We start from the raw sequence: 12,735 nt of genomic DNA on the forward strand, positions 1-12,735 counted from the left end.
AAAATCTCTAACATTCAAAGTTTCAACATTCAGACAAGTTTTTGACACATCTAAAATATATATGTATGCTGCTATTTCTATAACATAATTATAATCTTTTCATAATTTATACAATATTTATATCTTATATTTCTTTATATTTACATGCATTACAAATATATTCATATAAATATGTGACCTTATATGAAATATAATCATAACTTTAGATTATAAAAATAATATGGTAATACTTAAAGTTACTTTCTATGAACAAGCAATAATTTTGCATTTCAAACTTGAAATTGGAACACAAAACCCTTACATCAAACTAAGGCATATAAAACAAAGTTGACGACACAATCACAGTAGAATGAGATGTTGAAGTATTTTAGGTTAAACAACTTTGTACCCCTTTTTGAATCATAAAAGAAAAAGTTTGCTGTGTGCCTCATATAGCATACAAAACTATGTATGGTTTTCTTAAACACAAATAGTTCAAAACCATTTTTAACCCCAAAGTCGAATTCTGATAAAGGTTATAATATTTCAACTAAGCCTTAAATCACATTTAAAAGTTTAGTATTGGCTTCAAATGTGATTTTCATGTTGGCATTTACTTTGAACAGTTTTGAAGTAATTTTCTGTATACATGGTTTTACTTAAACATAAAGATAGTGCCAGTTCTCTAAAGACATATATTTTCATTATATTTCAATGTATGCAATTACTGAAGAATACACATTTTTATATCATATTTGCATTCACTTTGAATACACTGCTTATTTGCTCATAAAGTATTCTTTTCCATGAACACAATACCAAATTTTCATTATATTTCTATATTCACATATTGACCATAGTTCCAACTCTATCTTCAAAGTATTTCATTTTCATTCTAGTTCATATTGAACACAATGCCAAATCTCACTACAAATACCAGTATGAAATTCTGGTATAGTTCCAACTTTGCATTCATAATGAACACTGTGCAATCATCCTAATGAAATCATTAACTTTCCATGTTGGCACATATATTGAACGTATTGCCCATTTTCATGTAAGAATCATTACTTTCATTATAATTCCTATATTTGCATAGTCATTAGAATATGAATATTTATTACATTTTCAATAAATGTACATAGATATCATGCAAAATAATATAATTATACCAAATTTAATCATATTTTTTTTATATTGACATATTGAGAGGGCCAAATTTCTCAATTAAATTTCTTTGAAAAAATGTGCTAATGTGTCTGGAAATAATGCCAGGAACAATACAAAAACAAAACAAAACAAAACAGAACAAAATAATCAAACACTATAACTTTGGTGGTTTTCCATCTGCTATTGCATTTCCTGTATCTTTGCCACTATAGAGATCACCAGTTTTGGTCATTGTTGCCACATCATTTAATATCATCTGTGCTATTTGTAATGCCATATCTTCTTGTTCCTTACAAATCAATTCAAATAATTAAAAGCATGTAGAGAGGTTCATACACATTCGGAGATAATTCAAAACATATACACAAGCAGTCTACTTTTGTTAAGGTATATAGGTACTACATTTTAACACTTTCAGGCAATATATACCAGAGCAGCCAGTACACCAGCCGTTACTAGGTGATGTCATACAACATCACTCTCATATGCTTTTACTTTTATTACTTGGAGTTCAGGGTATATGACGTTGTATTTCATTTACACTCAGGGTTCAAAGGGTTAATGAAACTAGACAAGCAAGACATGTACTGTGTCTAAACTACCAAAAAAGTAAAGTGGTTTGCTTATGTTGCCAAGATAATTTCAAGTAAAATAAATAATACAAGTCAGGGTTAATGATCAATTTTGAACACATTTATAAATTTAAGATGAACTACACAGGAAGGCCATTAGAAATTCATGAATCTTTCATTTTAAAGGGATTGTGAAAAGGTTTTGCAAAGGACACTGAAAGCATCATTTTGCAGCAAGCCAATTTTCATTCAGACATCTGTGGTTCTTGAAATTCTGCGTCACTATCGCAAAAGGCCTTAGATAGTGACATCATAGTTTAGAAAACCTCATTATAAACCCTTTGAGAATAAAGATTTCACTTACCTTTTCTTTTAAACGACTTTTCTTAAAAAAGGATTCTGGAAAAATGAAAAAAAAATGTACTTAAAATTGACTAAGATATAGACAAATTAGGATCAGATTACTTATTTCCAAATATCCAAACTTTGCTCTAGTTTGCATAAGTGAAAATATCAAAAGATTGAACCCCATTTGAAAACAAAACACTCTTATCTATAACATCTTAGTTAAAAGTGTCTGTACAATAGACTTCTATTATTGATGACTATGAGATCCCACGCATTTCTTAACCCGATGGCTTGGTGAAAGATGCCATGACCGAAACATTATTGCCCCCCGTGAAGAAATTCTTACTTTTCTTTTCTTTCTGATCTGGTTCTGGTGCAAATTCTGATACAAATTGACCAAAATCATCAACTTTACCAAGAGACATTGTACTGAAAGATTAACATAGGGTCATTGAGTATGTACATAGAAATAAATTATGCTAACTAAATTAAATATCATACAAACTACAGTATAGAACTACTAGTAACAAACAGTAAGGAAAATGCTTAAAGGGACAGATGAGTCATAGGGAATTTTTTTGCTAAGCAACTAAGTAATAGTGTTCATAGCTCACAGCCTATTCGTGTTTGAATGTTAAAACGACTCATCATTTTAAGATACTCTGTGAATAACATATATAGAAATAGAAAATAAATTTTTTTAGTTCATTTCTAGTATTTCTTGAGACTATTTATGTATTTTCAAGACTCAAATCAACCCCAAAAATGATGAACCTGTCCCTTTTAATTTGACCGCTGACTGAAGGAGGTTGCTTATTGAAAACAAAAAGTTAAACCTACTGTATAATATATGGTAAATTCAACTTACTTTTGGGCAGGACGTTTCCATAATTCTTCAGGATTTAATAACTGATCATCTATTCTCATATCAACATCTAGTTTATTAAAGACTTTCTTTATACTACTGCTATCGATTGCTAATAAGGTATTTTTATGTGATAGACTATCCGCTCCTATACTATGACTACCAGCACTGTGTTCCGAGGATGCATCACTTCCTAAAATACCAAAATTAAATGCGATTATAATCATGTGATGATGGATCCACATGAAATGGTTGAAATAAGGCAGCAGAAAAAAGGCTCAATTAGACCATTGATCGGATTCACCAGCTGCATAGATGTAGGTTAGGCCTGCATGCTGTATTGCCTTTTTCAATAAAACTACAGACCAACATTGAGTTAAGTTGAAATGAGTTAAGTGATGTTTACGAAGTGTCAAATATTGGCTGATAATCTAGGTTCAATGTGTTTTCGAGCAGTTGTTAAAAAAAAATTTTGGAATATTTGTATTCCAATATATTCAAACCCTAAAGTTCCATCAAGTTATTTTTTTAATTTCAGATCAGAATCAGAACAGAAGAAAACCCAATATCAAGACCCTTAATCATAATTTCTAAATAAAGTGTCTGCTCCACTCTAGGCCTGTACATTTGGGAGAATCAAACCCTCCCTTTCCCGAAATCTAAAGTTCCATCAAATTTAGGATCCCATGAAAGAATAACAATAAAGGAGAAATTGTACCTGTTCGTTTTCTGCGTGTTGGTAAATCTTGTGACATATTAACTGTAGTTATCAAATCAGATAAATATTTATAATATACTTCACTCTTTAAAAACTGGCAAAAATACAACTGAAAGATACAAAAAAAAAAATATAAATAATTTGGTATTTTCATGGCTGCCAAGTCAAATTAGAGAATATGATAATGGATCCACCAACTTTGTTTTGCATTTTATCAAGTTTCGTGAAAAGTGGCAAAGATGTTAAGAATGTCATATTTTAAAGGCACCTAATTCAAATGTTTGAAGCTTTTGGAAATTTAATAATAAACTCTGTTTTAGATTAAATAGATACACATCAAGTTGTGCCAAAATCAGTTGAAAATATAGAAAATATGTTATAACAGTAACAAAACAAAACTGTCTCTGTCCTTCATCACTCACAACTGAAAAGTCCCAAAGGGTGGAAACTGATGCAATTGATAAAAGGAAAGAAAACACTTTTTTTCTAAGCTATAATTTTTTCATACATTGCTTTTGGGCTATAAATTTTCATTAATATGACAGGTCACAAATCATTACATAATAATCAAATCTAATTAATATTTAATTACATAATGTAATTACCAATATTAATTACATTTAGTGTATCACTGAAGATATTAGTATTTAGTGAAAGTGAGAGAATGCATTGATTTAATCGTTTCCTTAAATAGCTTAATTTAGTTTTGGGAAAGTGATTTGGTTTCTAATTGTGATTTTTTTTTGGTGAGAAATTAGTCCCCTTTTGAAAAAGTTAAAGAAATCATCATATTATTGACATTGAGAAACTGAAATCACATTACCTTATCTAAAGTATTAAGCACTATCGCTCTAGGTTTAGAAAATACATCAGGTAATGGACCACCTTCATGGCAAATATTACTCTCTACTTCAAACCGGGTTTCATCATCAAATCCTAGAGGTTGACTAGCTTGCAAAGAAAAGTACCTGAAAAATTGTTGACCATAGTTCAATCGACAGTGCAATTGGTAATAATGTGCAGAAATTGCAACAAATAGCAAATTGCATTAAACAAAGCGCATTGTGAAATCAAAAAGGTTTTTTTTTCTTTGTTGAGGAAACACATAGCTATTTTTGTTGAGAAGATCTTAGACTTAAATGGGCAAGTTTGCCATTTTCTGGAGTTGATTTCTATATGACCTTTTTAACTTTTGGACTCACATGGATTTAAAGGCTCAAATTTCAACATTAAGCAACAAATACTATTACTGCTCAGCTAAGCTAAAAAAATTTCCCATTTCTGAAACTAAGGTACAATTGGTCAAACAGAGTTCTCCCTTGGGTAACTGAGCAAAGCACCTTATAAAACCTCTTTGATATACATGTGCAAAGTATCTACTCACTTATCATAAAAGACCATGGCATCATTTTGTGCCTGAATACCATCATATTCTCCTTGAGATTTTAGATGTTTCTGAAAATTATCTACCGCCATCCAGAATTGTAATAAATCACTGCCACCTTCTTGTTCTAAAAACTGAAATGAAATTCGGTCATATTTGAAGATTTTTTTAGACCAAATTCTTGTATATAATCAAAATGTAATCAAAGGTTTTGAGTCAAATCAAAAGAAATCAAAAAAAGTATAAAATCTCATTCTTCTCTAACTTTCCTCCAATCCAGACAGCTTATTGCTTACCCTATACAAAGTGCCAGTGCTTCCGAGAGTGAGTTCAAAATGAACATTATTAACGACACATGGTATTCAAGAATCAAAGAAACTGCCTCATCAGTAGCTGCTGTTTTCAAGACATTTACCTTTTCCATAAAAAGAATCATCTTCAATAATAACCAGTTTATAACAAAACAGTAAGAAGATGAGTATATAAAACTAAATTCAAAAAATCCATTCTTAATAACTATATATTTTTGTGTAATGATCTTAGCAAAAAAGCAACAGACTGAGTAATCAAGATTTCAAAATTAAAAAATGAGAGACTCACCTCAGTAAAATAAAAGAGAGCCATTTCATTATATAAAATGTCTGGTAAATCAACTTTACCACCAGTTAATACATCAACTTGATGTTTACAATGATATTCACTGCCTTGAAAAGATGGGAAATGACTGGAAATAACACGAAAAAATAAATCTATTAATGTTTCTTAATATAGTAAGAAATATCCTAGATTGATACAGGTCAAGCATTACAACTGATGTTGTATTTGTTACCTCTCTTGAAAATGGAAAGTGAGAAATTTCCCAGTAGGAATTGACATTTAAAACCTACAGAATTATATTGCAAGATGTATTTCCCAACTCTGGTATACTGTGAGCAACCTATGTTTAGTTAAGACTTAACAATATTCGTGCAGCCTCCTGGTTTTATGCAAATAATAAATATTTATACTTTAATGTAAGCATCTATTCTGAATTTCTGAGATGTATACCAAAAATGACGTAAATGGTTATTAATACTCAGGAAAATTCCCATAGGAAGCAAATTACAATGAATTTTACAAAACTTACTTTTTCTGTAAAAGATCTAAAACATATTGTTGACATTTAATAAAACAATAAGGATCAACTTCTCCATCTTCACGACAAATACTACCTAGAGTGGAAAAAAAAATTGAACAATAAGATTCTGAACAATAGGATTCAGCAAGTCCAAATTTTACATTATTGTCCACCTGTGACATTTTAATTTCTAAATAAGTATCCTGATATAAATTTTGATCAACAGCAATGACTCTAAAATCATAATAGAAGCTTACCCGAATTTGCTTTCTTTGTTAACACGAATTTAAAAGAAAACCTACTTTACTCAACAATAAGACATATTGATGTTGAAAAAAAGAAAATGCCTGAGGGGCCCCTTATGATTTCTAATGGTCTAAGATGAAATTTAAGCAATTCTAATAGGGCTTAATTTTCATTTCAAAATAAGACCTTTTACCCCCTAAATATGTCACTGTTAAAAAGGTATATGAGTCATTACTATTGACAAAAAAAACAAATAATCAATAACAGTGTTGATGGTACTATTTAAGTATATAGCTATAGTAAACAATGAATAATACTTACTAATGGTTTCATTACGTAGCTCATCTGATATACCTATAGGATGAGTAGCTTCTAATGATATATATTTAGTGAAAATATTTACAGCATCTCTTGCTATACCTTAAAATAGATAGACATGATTCATTTTAAATAATTATTAACTAATCACTAATGTGTCAAGAACATATTTAAAGACATCTCTGCAAAACTACTAATAGACTGCTGCCAAGTGTGTGGATTGGAAAACGCTATATCGTCAATAGGGTATTGAGTTGACCACCTCAGTCACTGAGTGGCATTAAGTTTTGTGAAAATGAAAAATTAAATGAATAGAGTGCACCTAATTGAGCTCATGAAGAAGGGCACTATGTGAATTAGTGAAATTTTGTCAGGTCATTAGCCTACTTTTTTTACAATTTTCAACTGTCAAGGAATTTCAGAAGTGCACAGCATATATAGTACACACTACACACGACAGGAGTCATTACAAAGGAACTAAAAAAAAATTAAATAATGAATATGGCACTAGCATTAAGTTTAAAAATGGTGACTTACTTCTTTTCAGTTTATCTTTGATATCTTCTACTTTATTCAGACCTGATTTACTTTTATTTTCATTATTTACATTATTTAGGTTTGATTCCGATAAATGTCTGTGTTTTGGATGTGAACCTGCCAAATCTTGGGTATTTTCATTGAACACAGGTTCCGAATAATGTCTGTTCTTTACACCTGCATTATCACAATTTAGCTCTGAGAGGGAAGCAACAGGATTACAAGCACTTTCTTTGATGTCTTCTGAATCATTTTTTACTTCATCAGGACAGTTTTTATCAATAGTTTGCATTGAATTCTGTTGTCCATTTCCAATTGTACTGAGTTTGGCAGTACCACATTTGGATGGCTTGGCACTCTCAACGACATCACTCAGTTTGGCATCAGAGTCAAAAACACGTTTGGTTTGAATCTCATTTGATATGTCAATTTGTCCTTGATTAACGTGATTTAAATTTTCAGTTTTTTGGAGGGTTTCATGTTTTGATTTGTTTGTCAAGTTCCCTGACTTGAGGTCCTGATATGAATTCTCATTTTCAAATCGTGCATGCTTATTCTCCTCTGAAATTCCTGCTGAAGTTGAATTTACAAGACAATTTATAGAATTATTTTCTACAACGCAATCAAGACTTGTTTTGGATGTTGGTGATTTAGGTTGGTCTGATAAGGAATGAGAGCTGGTGGATCTACGAGACTGAGTTCGGTTTCGTGTGAGAGTTGCCACTTGAAAACTTTCTGCATCTAACCAAAATCGAATATATTTATCTGCCTTCCGTGATTCCATGAAACTGATAAATAAAGGGAGAGCATCTCGATCATGGACAATTTCTGTGAGGTTCTTGGATAACTGAGATGAGGTTCGTAATGAGGATTTCTTTACTCCTAAAAAAGTCATCAATCATCATTATATGTGAGTAAATTTTCATTTTTAAAAGCAATTGAAACTTAAGTATATATCAGCTTCAAACGCAGTACAGATATTCTCAGAATACCATTGTCAAAATAAATGACATTTGCAGTTGAAATCTTTTGGAGATGGTGTTTATATTAAAAATAATCATATTAAAATTCATACAAGTCTATTCTAATCCATTTTAAAGTTGATAACTGAAAGGGAAGGCTTGCCATTTTTTTTACTAATCATGCCTTAGTCTTAGAAACTTTTTAGCTAATTAGTAGTGTTCACATATCAGTCAAAATTTGAGCCTGTGTGTCCAGAGTTATCCGTGTTTAAGAGTTAAAAAAGACCACTTGTCTTGTCTTGAGACTCTGCTCTATATAGAAAGGACATATATAAACAGAAACTGAAATTTCTAGTTTGAGTTTTTGTTTTAGGAATTATGCGATTTTTGTCCAGTTTTGGTTTAGACTTCTGAAGGCTATTTACATATATATTCAAGACCCAAATCAACCCCAAAAATTCTTACCCAAATCACCTTGATCTTCATAATCATCTAATGGTAATAATACACATGGTCCACAAGCACCACTCTCAAAACCACCTGAAAACATAAAAACAATCAACTCATTTTAATTATTAAGGACATGTCTGACCTACAAATATCATCAAGATAATATGTTACTCATACATAACACAAAAGTACATACAAATTGCTGATAAACATCTTAAATATCATATATATAAATATGTACTCATACCAGCCCTATTAAGCCTGGCAAGTTTTGGCACTGACAATATCTTGCCTTGGCTTGTGTGGCAGTAATCCCATTTATGTCTATGACCTGGCCTAAAGGTCAACGATTACAAGTCCTGCTGAATATCTGACGCTCATTTAAACAAGGCAGCTTCCAGTCTTCATCTCTGCAGGAGACTGCTAGAGGCACCCCTGTAGTATTTAAAAATTGGCAAGCTGATACACATGTTCTGACCAGCGTTCTGTCAGAAGATTGATCAGTGTGAACAAAGCTTAACCAGCCCTAAATAACTGTGTGATGTGTCATACCGGTACCTTTTCTATGGAAAAAAAGGAAGATAATAACTGTTTGTATTTACCTTGTTCTCCAAAACTATCTAAACTGCTGAATGATTTTGTACTTCCCTTACTAACTGAAGATGCTGTACGTGTCAATGATACTTTGCTAGAACTCCCAGGATTAACGCCTTTATCTGAAACATTACAAAGAACTTTTCGTGTTATTCGCATTGCTTGGGATTAGATTACATGCTATAAGCTTACATGTTTCTGATAATTCTATGCCATGACATAAGACAATATAAGCTTACACTTTACAGATAAAAACAATTTCAACAATCCATAGAATTTTATAATTTAAAACTGACAACTAATTAATTAATTTTCTAATATTCAATTAAAAAAAAATACTGGTAAGATTGTTGTTACTACCATGCATCTATGTCAAAATAAATAATAGTAACAGCTGCATTATATGCTATGAACTACAAAGTCTGAATTTAATGAATGTTGGCCTGAAAGTGCAAAACAGCATCTAGACACTTATTCTAGACAGTCATGTCTAATGCTTTTCCGCATAGACCTAGGCTTTGGGTCACCATTTTCTTAGATATAAGTTAGGGTAACGCCTACCAAAATGAAAACATGTAAATTTTACCTTTCTTTTTGCCGAAAAATGGCATGATCGTTCTGCCATTTATTTAACACAAGGTACATGCTTTGAATAGGAAATGTGATATATCAAGCAGTTTGGTTATAGCTTATCAGAACTAAAATCAAACTACGATTGACAGATTAACTTCCTAAACCAAAAGGGGGCGGCCATTTTCTGTTATTCTTCAATGTAGAAGCGAACGCGAGTAAATTGAAGCGGTTGTCTCCCCTCGTCTTCAGACAACAAGTAAATGAACGCTCAGGGTGTTCAGCACATCATAAAACTAACATTAAATGCAGCAATTTTGCCAAAACAATGTATATGATTCACTTTCTCATCTTAAACTGTATTGTAGCTCAGCTGGTTAGATTGTAGTATTCCTCACATTATGTGGAACAAATATTGTGGTCATGGGATCACCTGGGTGGTTGTGTGCAAGTTGGTGGCTCAATATTTTAGTTTACTGAATCTGGATACCTAATCATTACCTAGAGGTCTGTCCCAGGACCAGCTGATAGAAAGGATCCTTGAGAATCCAATTAGACTCATTGGTACTTCGAAAAATGAAAAGACAGTATTTCAACAATTTTGAAATCATTTAATGAAAATTATAACATATCGAAAATATCCATATCAGATTAAAGTTAAGGTAAGAAAATATTGCAATTAATAATGCCTCTATTATTTCTGTGATATACAATCCATTTGAAACCTTTTTTGATTTAATTATTATTATCAACAATTTTAAAATCATGTACTTAAAATAATAACATTATCAAAAATATCCGTATTAGATTAAAGTTAAAGTAAAAAAATATTGCAATTAATAATGCCTCTATTATTTCTGTTATACACAATCAATTTGAATTCTTTTTTGATTTAATAATTAAAAAAAAAATTGAAATATAATCATGAATTAAATTTTCATTTGACACTAAAACAATGTGAATGAATTTTTAACTTGACTAAATACTCATTTGACTAAAAACCAATAAAGTTGATAGTCTTATAAAAAAAAAAATCTTTTACATAAATTATCATTTGACACATGATCAATGAATAAATTTTAAATTGAGTCCAATACTCTTTGACTAATAACCAAAAAGTAATTTCATTGGTATAATAAAAAAACCTTTTAATTTGATTTTCATTTGACACTTGTTCAGTATGAAAAAATTGATAACAAGTCACCACAGATGAATATGAACATAAGAGCACTTTAAAATTTGGCAAATATACATTTAAGCATGAAATAATGTACAATTGATGAATTGAGCTATTTTAACAGACATTTCACATTTTTTAAGAGTGGAGATATTTTATTATTGTATATTTAATCAATACAACTGTATGCAGCTGGTGTAATGAAACAAAATTTTTCAATACTTGTCTGACATTCATAAATATCGACAATATACATCAACATAAAAGATAACATGTGAATCTGAATATGGGTTATATTTGATTCAAAAATCATTGAGTGTGAATTTTACTAGAAACATAATTAGATTGCAGATTTGGGAGAAGATGTCACTAGGACTATCACCTAAAAATCAATTCAAATTTTTCTAAAAAAAAATCATTACAAACACAACATAATATATATCTTTGCAACAGATTTTGTAAGGCCTTCAAATACACCCAGTTTACAATACAATTTCACAAGACTTCTGTTTGCCTCCTGAATTTGCCATAATTAAAACTGAATGACTATCATTGACCGTTGACTATCTAATGAAACACTTCTACATATGGCATACCATATACACCCCATCCCATTCTCTTAGCTAATTTTGCCAAACCTTCAGTCTCTATATGATGATCAAGTATGGTCTCAGGAAATTCAAGACCTTTGCGATGTAAATCTGCATTGATCAATAAAGTGCAACCACCAACTCCATCTATTGGTACAACACGCCCCTCGGCTCGTAGATCAGAAAGATAAAGGCGTAAAATAGTGCCATAACCTTCCAGCATTAACTCATCTTTTTTCATGTCCTTTTGCTTCATTAAGGAATAATTGGTTTCACGCCAGGTATTCTTATCAAAGACTCTTTTCTTGCTACCATCTTGATAAACACATAACGGAACTACTATATCACGTTTTGATGACAGAAGTAGTTCAATAATATTAGGAGGTAGAAAACTTATATCACTATCTATCCATAAGACCCACTTATGCTCTTTTTCCAAACTAGATTTCAACAACATATTGCGCACCTGAGCTAGGTGTTTTCTTCTTGGTAATTGTAAATATTGATTATGGATTCGATTCCATGGTCCTTTAATTTGACCTGTTAAATTAAAATGAAAGACTTTGACACTAGGAAAGGATTTCTGCAGATCAATTGCACTAGACTTAGCTACACTTAATGTTGCATCTGTACTGCAGTCTTCTCCAAAAGCTATTGAGATCAATTCGTGAGGATACGTAATTCCTTTTAAAAGATTGGAAAAGCGAACTAATATGCCTGCGACATTGTGAATTGGTGTCAAGATTAATATCTTATCTTTGTAAGCAATTTCATCATATTTCAAAAAATGTTGGTAAATGGATGACTCAATAGGCTGCACCACATCTGATGTTGAAATCTTTGGAACTTGAGGAACCCCCTCAAGAAATGCAATGTCAGATTCTCTCCTTCTCTGTTCATATAAACTCCAATCTTTTAAATTCCAATCTTGGGAAGGTTTGGTATTCCTCACAAACAACAATTCTGAATCCAACAAAAATGCCACAAACAGAAAGATACAACAGGCATTCACTGCACATAAAAAAAACACTGTCCTTCTAACTAAGACTTTACGACAAAGCATCTGATCGGGACACATATTTTTCAACTGAAAGCATAACCTAGTGCTTAAGTTCTTTCCTGAAATAAATATCATAGA

At 31.2% G+C, this 12,735-nt stretch overlaps 2 protein-coding genes across 2 annotated transcripts; both read right to left on the reverse strand.

The window, feature by feature from the left end:
- Nucleotides 1-1,303: 1,303 nt before the first annotated feature.
- LOTGIDRAFT_133668 (hypothetical protein) lies at nucleotides 1,304-6,820 on the reverse strand (the record flags this gene model as incomplete). The annotated part of the gene is made up of 9 exons (XM_009067761.1): nucleotides 1,304-1,438; nucleotides 2,381-2,498; nucleotides 2,938-3,127; nucleotides 3,653-3,761; nucleotides 4,476-4,620; nucleotides 5,037-5,170; nucleotides 5,637-5,760; nucleotides 6,163-6,243; nucleotides 6,717-6,820. Coding segments are annotated over 9 exons (1,140 nt in total), but the record flags the coding sequence as incomplete, so codon positions are not given.
- A 4,757-nt stretch (nucleotides 6,821-11,577) lies between these two features.
- On the reverse strand, nucleotides 11,578-12,366 carry LOTGIDRAFT_101238 (hypothetical protein; the record flags this gene model as incomplete). Its single annotated transcript, XM_009067762.1, has 1 exon — nucleotides 11,578-12,366. A coding segment is annotated over one exon (789 nt), but the record flags the coding sequence as incomplete, so codon positions are not given.
- Between the last annotated feature and the right edge of the window lie 369 nt (nucleotides 12,367-12,735).

Source organism: Lottia gigantea, assembly GCF_000327385.1.
Source record: "Lottia gigantea unplaced genomic scaffold LOTGIsca_86, whole genome shotgun sequence".
Classification (NCBI taxonomy): domain Eukaryota; kingdom Metazoa; phylum Mollusca; class Gastropoda; family Lottiidae; genus Lottia; species Lottia gigantea.